This window comes from Alligator sinensis, unplaced genomic scaffold (genome assembly GCF_000455745.1).
Source record: "Alligator sinensis unplaced genomic scaffold, ASM45574v1 scaffold1329_1, whole genome shotgun sequence".
NCBI classification, from domain to species: domain Eukaryota; kingdom Metazoa; phylum Chordata; order Crocodylia; family Alligatoridae; genus Alligator; species Alligator sinensis.
This window is the reverse complement of record NW_005842460.1, coordinates 843,436-855,979: the sequence shown is the minus strand read 5'-3', so window position 1 is coordinate 855,979 and position 12,544 is coordinate 843,436. Positions and strand designations below refer to the sequence as shown.

At 39.9% G+C, this 12,544-nt stretch overlaps 1 protein-coding gene across 1 annotated transcript in view; it reads right to left on the bottom strand.

Annotated features, from left to right (window-relative positions):
* Positions 1 to 3,213: 3,213 nt before the first annotated feature.
* The window catches only part of DIP2B (disco interacting protein 2 homolog B), a 104,323-nt gene continuing 94,992 nt past the window's right edge, over positions 3,214 to 12,544 (bottom strand). Inside the window, exon 38 of the mRNA XM_025212435.1 lies at positions 3,214 to 11,600. Within this exon, the coding sequence (XP_025068220.1) occupies positions 11,348 to 11,600 (253 nt within the window). The 3' untranslated portion in view covers positions 3,214 to 11,347. The remainder of the gene's footprint in view (positions 11,601 to 12,544) is intronic.

Genomic DNA, 12,544 nt, shown 5'->3' with positions numbered 1-12,544 from the left:
CTCCTCGCCCCTTTGAGGTGTCCTCGCCTCAGCCTCCTCGCCCTCGCCCCTCTGAGGTGTCCTCGCCTCAGCCTCGTCACCCCTCTGAGCCCTGCCGTGAGGGGAAAGCCCCAACCCACACGTAGCCCCGTGGCTGCCTTGCTAGGCCAGGCTGAGGAGAGCATCCAGACGTTCAGAAGCAGGGGCTGGGCCACCAGCACGAGGCGGGCGGATGGGGGACACCCAGGCGTTCAGCCAAAGGCCCGGCCAGACACGGCCCGGAGAGGTGTTAGGGTCTAACACTGGGAAAGCGGCCTCTAGGAAATCACGGGACAAAGAAAATCCTCAAATCAAAACGGTTCGGGTTTCGGAGCAGAGGGACGGGCTTCTCTTCTTCGGGCGGACCGTGGCCCGCGTCCCTGCTTCTCGGGGGCGCACGAAAAGGAGCCGGTTTCCTGCCGAAGTGGCGCGGCGTTGTCATGAAAAATGAAACAGCCGCCCCGGTCTGCAAGAGAGTCCCCGTTCGCTTCAGAGGTAGGTACAGAAACTTTTCCACATCCATTACCCGTACTGTTCGTCAGCATTGGCAATCCTACAGCGTTGAGGATTGCTTTATCGGCGGGTCTGAAGAGGGCCAACAAGGCCAATCCGGGATCAATAAGTTATGTTGCACCTCGGGGTAGGACGGCCATCATAGAGGACAGTCCAGTTGTCTCTACTGATATGAAACCGGACGCCTTTACGTCCTCTATTTTTCTCTTGAAAAAAATCAATAGCTCTTGAAGAGAAAAATAGAGGACATAAAGGCGTTGGGTTTCGTATCAGTAGAAAACAAAATAGCAGAAAACTGAGATGTCCTCTATGATGGCCAACCTACCTTGGGGGGGCATGTTTCTGTGCCCGGGGGATGGATCTGATTTCAAAGATATTAGGGTCAGAAGGGACTTCAGTAGATCATCGAGTCTGACCCCCTGGTGTGGGCAGGGAAGTGTGCTGGGGTTGGATGGCCCCAGCCAGGTGCTTGTCCCGTCTCCTCCTGAAGACCTCCAAGGTAGGGGAGAGCACTGCCTCCCTTGGAAGACCACGTTTTTGCTACTCCTGCTGTCATTGTAAGGTTTCAAAGTACTTATGTCTCTATATCACATATGTCTATGATGTTACATGCGCTTGTGCACATTTACTGTACTTTATGAGGTCTTTCATTATACACGTGCCTTCAAGCAGTCTGAGGCTCTGTGCTGCAGTTGAACCAATGGTCTAGCCCTGCTTCGTCATTAGTTCCTTGGAACATCTGACTCTGATACGGAGGCGGTTGAGACATCACCACCTTTGCCATGGTTCGTGAGCCCCTGGTGGTAAGGACTCTGCTGCTGGAACATCTATTTTTCAGCTGTCAGGTATTTTCTTCAGCATCTCATTCCCCATCAGTAGTCATGTCTCCTTGGGTGCTGATAAGGAAGCTCCTGCATGATTTCAAACGTTTGTGTGCAGCTTCGAAGCACTGAGATCCTTGCAGCAGACTCTTCATTTGGGGCTGTCCTGGGTGATAATCTGCCACAAGTTAATGTCGATATTACTTTTTTCAAGTTGGCCTTGAGGATGTCCTTGAAGCACTCTTTGCCCTCCCTTCTTCAGCATATGCCTCGACTGAGCTGGGGAAAATAAAACTTGCTTCGGGAGTCTGGAGTCGGACGCCCAGCTATTGTGGCCAGTTTAGCGAAGGTGATGTCAGATGATCATCGCCTCAATGCTCAGGGTGTTCGCTTGCGAGAGGATGCTGATGTTGGCACATCTGTCTTCCCACTGGATTCGAAGGATCTTTCATAGGCAGCGTTGATGGTACTTATCTAGTGACTTGAAGTGTTTCTAGTATGTTGTCCGTGTTCAAAATTGGTGAAGACACTAAATAAATTTTGAGCTTGACCATCAGGACCCTCATGGATAATCCTAATAGTGAATGCCTAGAGCACCACATTGCACTCAAGAACTATATTGACATAGCTGTAATGAGCAAGATGTGGTGAGTGGGAGGTGGGCAACTCAAGATTGAGGAGGCAGCTATACCCTCTTCTGGAAGGATAAACAGGAAGAAAAGTGCCTACTTCACAGAGGTGGTTTTGCTATTAAGAATGAACCCATAAACCAACTCAACAAGTTCCATGTTGGAACTGACTGCCTCATGACTCTGTCTTAAACACACCACTGCCATCAGCACATCTGTCCCAACTCTTGATGCTGCTGCTGAAACCAAGGAGGAATTATATGCCAACCTTCACCATGTCCTTTATGACATTCTGGAGGGAGACAGACTTATTCCACTGAATAATTTCAATTCCAGAGTTGGAAGGGATTACTATTCAAACAGAAGAGTCTAGATAGGGGTAGGCAACCCTTGGCATGCGTACCAAAGCATGGTACACGAAGGCATTTTGCTTGGCATGCGTGCCTTGGGGTGGATGACAGGGAAGGGGGCTAGGACTGTACTGCCACAACAAGGATCAGGCCCCTCCCAGCTCCCCTGCTGCTACTTGGCCCTGGCATGGCAACTTCTTACAAGTTGAGGTTGCGGGTTTTTTTGGCACTGCCCAAAAACATTCCTGACACGGGGTCTAGAGAGAGAACAAAAACTATAGCCATCGCTTTTGGTTAGTGCTTAAAATTTCCCTCCAAGTGCAGATTTATTATTTTATTTGCAATATGGCACAACTGTTTATTTACATTAATATACAAATGATTTTTGTATACATTTCCTTTTTTGAAGGGATTATACAATTCTAACAGTCATGTTTCACAAATGGATAATTGCAATTTGTTAGTGATACCTGTAAAAAATTTCTCACTAAAAGAAAATTAGAACACAATACAATAATAATACCTTAAGGTTACCATGTGGTTAGTCTCTATGGTCTCTGTAATTGTGCCTTTTGATGCGTTCAAAATTGCACTTTCCCCAAAAGGTAACGTTCTACTAGTTTAAAGCTGCAATACTGTTCCTTTTCTTCTGTTTACATAAAGATCAGTTGATGCACTGTAGACAGTGCAAACAAATTGCACAAGAGAATGAAAAGCCTCAGCAACTGGCCTGACAGGTTGCTGAAAGAAAAACTTCCAGTTGAGAGAACTTATTTAAACAAACAGGTAAGAATTAAAAGAGACCTTATATTTTGAGAGCCTCTCTGAACAACTCAATTTCACAACATTTCATACTCAAGAAATCGCTTGTCAAAACAAGAATAAAAGCATTTAATTTTATTTTGCAACTGAAATATGAAAAATGGAATCAATGTACAAAACAGACGTGAATAAAGCAAACATTGAATACTGTCACAAAACTTGTATGTAATATATAGCAGTGGTTAACTCAATCCCAGCACAGCTTAATTAGAGTAACATACCAAAGCAAAAATATCTTATGTCCATTAGACTGGTATATTTGCATGTCTGTAATAAAACGTGTAATTTTAAGCAATTCGTGCTACTTTTGGGGGTTTTTTTACATTAGCATTATTTCAGTACGGGTTAAAATAAAAAGTTATACCACCGAAAATGGACAAAGTTTAATGTTAGCCTCACCGCATAATAACTGCAGCTTACATTAAGAGTAAAGATCAAACTTGTAAATGTTGCAATATCTCTTGGCTAGAGTTCTTGATAATCTCAGGATGAAACGCAAGTATAGATTACCATTTTTATCTACACAAATATTTCAAGAGTGAATGAGAACTAAAAGTAAAAGCTGTACAGTACTTAACAGGTAATGTTCCCTTTCTCTTCACAGTGATCCTTTCACAGCTACATTTTGGGTCCTAGTCAGAGTTTAGCCATTTACTGTAATGGAAGCAGGATAAGCGTGATCCAACTAATCACTGAAGTCAGTGGGAATCTTTCCAGTGACTTCAATGAGTATCAGTCAGGCTCTTAAATGAGATTTAGTTACATTGCATAGAGGGTAAATGACTTGTACTTTGTACATACATAAACCACACAGTATACAGCTTCCGGCTACGCGCAAATCAAAAGAATTCCAGTGATAACAGGGTAGCCATGACAGCAAAGGTCTCATACTGATGTCATCAGAACCTTGAAGAGCGACATCTTTCCACTTTTGTATTTTATATTTATATTAGTTTGATATTTAATATATTCAAACATTTCACAGGAATTGATTTATGAACACTTTCCACTTTTAATTTTTTGTAGTTTTTTAAAACACTTGCTTTAACAAGATATACCAAAATGCTTACATTTTCATTGTCTGAGTTTCAAAACTAATCAATGTCTAATCAGTTTCACCTATTCAGTTTTGAGTAACTTTATTTTCCTATACTAACATTATGTGGTATTGTATTAGTAGAGAGGCAGGTTTGTTTTCTAAAAAATTCTCCAGTAAAATTTTAATACAATGGAAATATTTTACTGGGAATAATTTTCTTCCTTTCAAAAAGTCTCTTAAGTTTTGGCTTACATTTGACATGACAGTAATGATTTCCATTAAAATCTTGTATGAAAATATTCCTTGTGTTACCATTTTATATATAAACTTGATTGTAAAAGTTTCTTCTGTTTTAAGAAGAAAGCATTAGGGTTTTGAAATGTCTAGTCTCTTGAGGTAATTATAAATCAGCTTGTTGCTATGTGGTTGCTGCAGAGGTTGGATTGCAGCTTCAAAGTGACCAAACCAGCAGAAACCTAAGGTTTGGCCATTATGTGCTACAGTCCTGTTGTGAAAAAACCATAAATAAGTTTGAAGATTTCCCTCATATTCCCTGGAGCATGTAGGTACAGGTACAGCTGAAAAACCAAATTTTTGAAGACTTGCTAGGAATGAAGTCTCTCCAGCCAGAAAATTAGCTGGTAAGGAAGGCTGTCAAATTGAAAAAGTCTCTTGGCACACTGCCATTTTGCTCATTTCACTATACTTAGCAGGAGGCAAACTCCAGAGTAATAATCTTTATAGTGCTGGTCACGGGCAAGGTTCATGACACTTCTACTCTTGGACCAGCTCTATAACACTATAAAGATTAGCATCTGTTAGTTGTGAAATAAAACAAGTATTGTGTATGGAATTCACTTTGTCCTAGAAAACCATAGCTGCTAGTGATCTCTAAAACACAATTATCTTCCACTTTTGCAACCCTTGAAATGTTCCCCATTTTAAGATTAAATTTATAAATACGGTATAACATTTCATATGCAGTTTTAATTTTGTTTTAAATTAAGTTTTAATTTCTTGAAACAAGCCATAATTCTAAACTACTACCTTAATCTTTTAGGCAATAGATTTGCACATATGCACCCTCTACTATCTCTACAGAAAAAAAGAATGAGGAACATGGAGCCACGTTTATACCATTTATATATATAATTTTTTAAGAAAAATAAATTAATTATTGCAAACACTGGGCGTTTATACACATGCTCCAGGAGGTAGGGAGGGGGGCATTTTAATTTAAGTGGCTCTGAGAGTTGCAAATACCAATAGTTAAAGTGTATTAAATAACCCAAGCGCACTTCTTGAAAAGTGTAATTTAAAAGTTAGAAAGGAATGAAGGCAACAATTAAAAATAAAATAAAAAGGTTAACAGGTTCTGGCCATTGCAGTTTAACTGGATGCCCACATGACTCAGGACTCTGGTAAATTAATTTTGTTACCATCTATATTTACATAGCTATACTCCCCCATCTAACACCAACACTGAGTAAATCTTTGTGAACCCAAATGGGGAAGAAAGTTACAAAAATATCATAAATTGTTTACTGCATTTAGGTTGTATGTTAAACTAAGCTAAAAGTATAGGAAACGCTTCCTGGACAGGGTATTTCTTCACACAGAAACAAGGAACCAGGGTAAGACTGCTGTTTAGAATTTATGGAAAAATGTGTGTGTGTGTGTGTGTGTGTGTGTGTGTGTGTGTGTGTACACGTGCGCGCACACGTGCACAATGGCTAGGTAAAGTTGGGTTTATAAAAATATATTAATTATATTCTTACTGTTCCAAAGTATTTCTTAAGTCTACAGACATTTGAAGATGACATCTTTCAACACAATTCCCATTGTTAAACTCTGACAGCAAAATTATATAGTGTTGAATCTCAGATAAGGCCAAGCTTCCTACCTTGTCATCTTACTGGAAAGCCATATATAATTGCTTTTCCATAGTCAGCAAACTCAAATCCTGGCTAAAATTACAAAAGCTGGCTGGAGGCTTGTGTCATTCCTCATCTAAATCTTAAGATTAAGGCCACAAATAACATAACATTCTTTCAAACTTTATTGCTATATTTGTCTTGTATGTGAATCAATGAGTTCCCCCTTTAGTGACATAAAGAAGTGGAGATAATCGGCATAAAAATGTGGCTTGTGAATAAACAGGGTCACCAAAGTCAAGGAAGAAGGGTCTGTAATGTTCAATGATGTCAGTTATACTTAGTGAGAAAACAAATTCCCTTAACGGTTAATAGAACCATCTAAGTCAAACCTCTATATGGCTTAACTGACATTTAGGGGAAAATACAAAGTTGCTGCCTTAAAGAAATTTAAAAGTCCAGATTTCCTAAAATTCAACAAAGCATGGAAGAGATGCTAAAAACACATGTGGTCCTCAGGCTGCATATAATGAGAGCACCTTCCAAGTACATAATCATAACAAAGTTCACTTACATGATGCATCTTTGTCAATCAGAACGCATGACAGCTCAAGCTTTATTTGACAAATGTACTCACAAAGTGCAGTGAAGCTGAATATTCAGTGTTTGGAAAGGCTGTGCGAATGGCTGATGCACCACACAGGTAGGATAAAGGAGCTTGGAACACAGCTCTTCTGTTCTGGTGAAGCATGTTCCATGGGCACACATTTCTAGATAAACTAGGATGCAAAACTGTAAATGTTAAGAAGGGGGTGAAAGACCCTCCGTTTCAAAATGCACATCTTATAAACATCAGAGTTTTGCAGCAGGAGGAAGTATCCTTATTAAATCACTGGGATCCTGCAATCTGCTGAATATTCTCAATTCAGTTATTTCAGTAGGATTGTGCAGCAGTCAGCAATGGCCCAACTCTTTAACCGTTAACACTGATCACTTCAGAAAATTCCATACAAAAGGTTTCATGGTCATTCTTAAAGTAAACAAGAATGGTCTAAAATAGATTCTAATAAATTCCAGTTGTTTCTTTAACCAGTTTAGCAGAAACCTCTCTTACATGGAATTCCAGTTTAAACAGTATTGTTCTAAGCAGAAGCCAAGTAATGAGAACCTATTTTCAACGCTTTAAAAACAGACCATGCATTTGAAAATCAATAGATCATATTTGGACTGTACATCCACTTGAGTGGATCTTGACCTGCAATGATATATTGGTCCAGTTCTTTAGGTCTTAAAGCACCTGCATTTTGATCAGCGGGAGTAGAAGGAGCTCAGCTGCTCAAAGATTCAGGCTTTGCAAACATATGTCTGTGTATGCAAATGTTCAAGAATACTTTCAAAGCTCCCCAGTTCACCAAATGAGTAACAAGTGTTACATCCTGACAAAATTCTTAAGGGAGCTTCAGGGAGACAGCATATGAAGGACTAAGCAAGCAATCAGGCATCAATATTTATTAACACAAGACAAAGGAAACACAATCAATGCGTTAATGGAACACTGTCCAGCCAGATGTTAAATTTAAAAATGTATATCTAATCTAATTTCAAATAAATAAAAAACTTTATACATAATTACATAATGCTGTAGTCTGAATTTGACAATGGTAAATAGATTGACAATAATTAAAAAAAATTATATTTAGGGCTAAAATTCTAATCCTGTTTTTACAACCTTATCTCCAGGACAGTTAGGATGACCCATCTTTATTACAGTTATCTAAACCAGAAATGCAGTGCAAGTGTTAGCAGAATACAGAATTTAGAGTATAGTAATTTTATGCCACAAACTTTGCTAGGGGAGTAGTTGTCCATTTTGGGGAAAAACTTCTTGTTCAAGCTGTAAAAATGTAACTGGCTCTCAGAATTCACTGCAACTCTTAACTCAGATTCATGGCATGGACTACAACAGGAAGTTGTTTAATTGGCTTCTGCAATTAGATGAGCTTTAAAAAAAGTGACACCAGAGTAGAGAGCTAAACATACATTTGAACACATCTGCTCTCTTTGGACTCATTTCTTGATCCAATGTTGATAGGAAAAAACAGTTCTGAACAGGAATAGCTAATGCCAGTGCCTTTGGTGGCTCAGCCAGGTTTTTGAAGCTTGAGGGTGTGTTTGTATAGACCAATGCTATGCCAGGCAAACATGCATTAAATGTTCATTCACATAGGAAAGAATTCCCTATCATAGCAAGGAAATGCTTTATGGTGAATTGTTTCTCTCTTTTAATGCTCTCCAAAAATTAACCAAATGAATCATTAATCAGTTTGGAAGGGCATCACTTTATTCCCAACCTCAAGGAGGCCATTAGTGAATATTTCTGAGCACTTAGTGCTGTACAACTAGTTACCTCACAGGGATGTTGTAAGGATTAGATAATATTCTCACCTACAGATGAGGAAACAAAGGCAGTGAAATTATTTGACAAAGGCCACACAGCAAGTCAGTGGCAGCAGAGGTACGGTTAGAATGCAGGACTTCCTCTTGGAAACACTGCTTTATGCTGAACAGGCTCAGAAGCATCCAACATTATCAAAGGTGACCATCTTCTTTCTATATGCTACTGAATTGTAAACACAATTGGAGCATTACGGGCAATGGTGGGGGCAAAGACCATAACTGACAATTCTAATACATGACTTCCTAGTTACAGTAATCTATTGAGCCAGAATACAATCACATGCTAAACTCAGAAGACTTAATTACAAAAAAAGGAGAGCGAGAGAAAAAACCCAACAAAACAGCGAAATCATGGAATTTTTCAGCACTCAAAAGAGAACTTCACACTGAAAAATTCCAAAATGTGGTAGAGTCCACCTTCAATAGTTTAAGATTTCAACCTGTCAAAACAAGTCATTTAAAAAGTTACATGACTAGGATATTAACAAGTTAAACAGCTTCTCAGCATTGTTTCTTAAATGTAGAACAAACTACACAAGGCTGCATTGCAAGTCATGCTTGCTATGCGAGAGAAAGTGATGTGTGAAGAAGAGATTTTCTGTCAAATGGAGCTGTAGTACTTGAGCAAGTTTTATATGCTGTTACGTAAAGGAGCTACACTAGCATTAATTCTGTATCATCAGCAGATAGAAGTGTCAATTTCTTCACTTTTCCAGGCAGTTAGTTAAAATCAGATTTATATGGAGGCTTCACACACTCTTAACGTCTATATAGCAGCATGACATTGTGGAAATACCAATGTTTTAATATATCCATGAAGATCTCCTGTTAAGTGTCTAGACTTTGAAATATTAACTCTTCAGAAATGTAAATTTGTAGCTCCAGTGTTTGCAAAGAACTCTCCTTTCTCCCTGATGAAAGACTTGCCTTAGTATTTGAAGATATACGAAGATACAAAAAACTTAATCCGACATTTTTAAACATATATTTGGAGTTTTTTATCTTAATTTCAGACCTCCAGTAAACTGTTAGCGTGTATCAGTTTTTCAACGATAAAACTGGAATTTGTTTACAGATGGCTGTCAAAGCTGCACTTAATAAATCTACTGTTATAGTTAAGGATTTATCCATGTTGACATGATAAACCTTTAAAAGTTGCCTGAAAACATTGTGTACTTATTAAAATGGAGGTAAATAATGCTATTAAAATATCCTTATTAAATATGTACATAACAGACCACAATTGGTCCAAAAGAGCAATTACAGTATCTGGTATCTCATGTACTTCCAAACCCTTTTGTCCCTTCATAAATGGAGGGGGCAGAGGGAGGAGCAAAAAAACAGGGACTTTAAATATATTCAAAGGCTGTTAAAGATTAGACAAAAGAAACAACTCTGAGTTGAAGCTGACCCTTGTCATCTCCTTAGCCCCATGCACCAAGGACTGCAAAGAGTTTGCGAACAGCCAGCGTTCCTATACGCTTCGAGGCTTCTGCTTTTCGGTGTTTACGCAGGCCGGAAATTGACCAACTATTTTGGATGCTGTAATGACTTTACTATAGATATTTCACCATATATTCAAGGCAACTGCTTTCTCTGCCCTCTGTTGTTCCTCTTATTTAAAAAAACAAACAAACAACCACCAACCAAAAACACAAAAAACTCCACTCTGCTGATTTTAGTTGATATCCATACCAGAAACATAAATTCATTTTGGTGAATGCCTTAAGGAATGGTATTTCTTGGTATTTCCAGTTTAAACAAAGTTTTCTGTACGAATTGCATTTGCTGCTATACCTGCATGCACACAATGGAATAGATTAAAGATAGGTTCACTCCCAACAGTGAATTCACCTGTGTGTCAATTTGTGTCATTATCTTAGATTTTTGTTGTGCTTTTAACACAAAACTCTAGAATGGCTAGAAGCAGAGATGGTCACCAGCTTCTGTTAAGCACTGTGGAGTTTCACTGTAATGGTTTTTACAATTTAAATACTTCAGCCTCTTTTAGAAAGGTGAGCCTTAAAATCATAGTTTTCTATATGCAATGACACATTCTGGCCAGAAATAACAAACAGACTACATACTGAATTAAGAAAACTTGCATAAGATCTGCATTTCTCATGTTAGTTGCCTGACCAAATGTAATTAGAGTAAGGACTTAAAAAAAGTACAGTCCTTCAATGCCTCTACTTCAAATGCCATCGTTACCCAAGCTGATTTTAAGTGAATTGTGTATATTCATATTTACATATTTAAAATATATGTAAAATTATTTTAAATTCAAGAAATATCTATATGAATAAGTAATTCGTAGATTCAGTGAGTCATTGATTTGGTCATGGCACAATTTTAAATAAGCAGTGTGATCCCATGGAATGAACACCTACAGTACATTGCAAAGTATGTTATATACTGGGGAACTGCAGGACTCTGATGACCCATTTCTTAATAGTTTATTATCTAACTAAATAAACCTCCCCTTATATAATCCTAAAACAGTATTAGATAAAAATACAAATATGTACAACAAATGAAAAAAGTAACACTACTGTAAAGGCCTTAGGAATTTTGTAGCTCACGCCTGTCAACTTTGCATTGTCTGTAAAGCTAATAATGTTCAGTAAACTGTTACAAACATTTTCCATTGGCTACCATATTTCCTCTTGTTGATGCAATCATAATCCCACAGGATGAGATGAAGGAAATAGGGTAGTAAACTCAATCAAGTATTAGTACTTTTTCACCAGCTTAATTTCTACAGACACCACTGGCCATTCTGGTGGCCCTGTGAAGTTTGTGAACATTTCCCTCCACCCCCAGGCTACATGTTGTAAGCCACATAGATGGGGTCTAACTGATCAGCCAGGAAACTGTCACGGAGATGCATCCGTTGCTTCTCTCCTCTGGAATTGATAGGAATCACTCCTGGATCCACCACCACCACCACTCCCACAATTAGATAATGTTCTTCCAGAACCACATTGGTAACCAGAGGGACTAAATCCAGGGCTTCCTGTTCACAGCCACACAGCTCCACAACTACCACAAGCAAGTTGGTCCATGTGAATACAGCACTGAAAGTTAATAAAAGAAATATTTAATACATAATTATTTTAATTAGTATGAAGCTACAAATCTAACTGCCCTTTTCCAGCCTTTGCTATTTGTTCAGGTCTTTCAGTATTTTCCTGATCCATAAATTTCTTCCATCTATTACACTTTCACTATTATAAGACCCTTACACGCCCTTTCCTAGCAGGCAGGTAAAGCACAATGTGTGCATAATATGTTTTGAGTTGTCTGTCTAAAGGCAGTATCCTAACAAGAAAATGGTAGGAGGGAAGGGAGGGAGGGTGTTAAGGAGCTGCATCAGACACATTTTAAAACACAGGTTTCCCCTCAATTTATGCTGTACATGTGTTCCCAGAGAACAGTGCATAAATCTAATTCGCAAAAAGCAAACCCACTTTACAATGTAACAAAACAGGGATAAGTTGCCATGGTGGTGAGGGAGGGAGTGAGGCTGGGTCTAGGGAAGGGGTGCCGCTCCCGCGGCTGCACAAGACAGCAAAGCAGAGGGAACAGTCTAGAGTGGCAGTCACCCCAGCCCAGGCTGCAGCGGCCCCAGGAGTGGCCGACGCCAGCTGCCTGCAGCCGCTGGGCTACACCATGCTCCACCTGTCTCCACTCACCTCTACTCCTGGGCTGCGCCATGCCCTGGTGTAGGCAGCTAGTGTCGCCTGCTCCCAGGGCCACTGCAGCCAGGGCTGGGGTGAATACTGCGCCCCACGCTGCCTGTGGCTCCGCTTGTCCGCACTTATCCCAGCCCATGCTGGAGTGGCCCCAGGAGCAGCCAACACCAGCTGCCTGCACCATGGCACGGCACAGCCCAGGAGCTGGGGTGAGCCCAGGTACGGGGGGACAGGCAGAGCATGGTGCAGCCCAGCAGCCACTCCCAGGACCGCTGCAGCCGGGGCTGGGGTGAATGGGGCCACAGCCCCTTCACCTCCCCCCACAG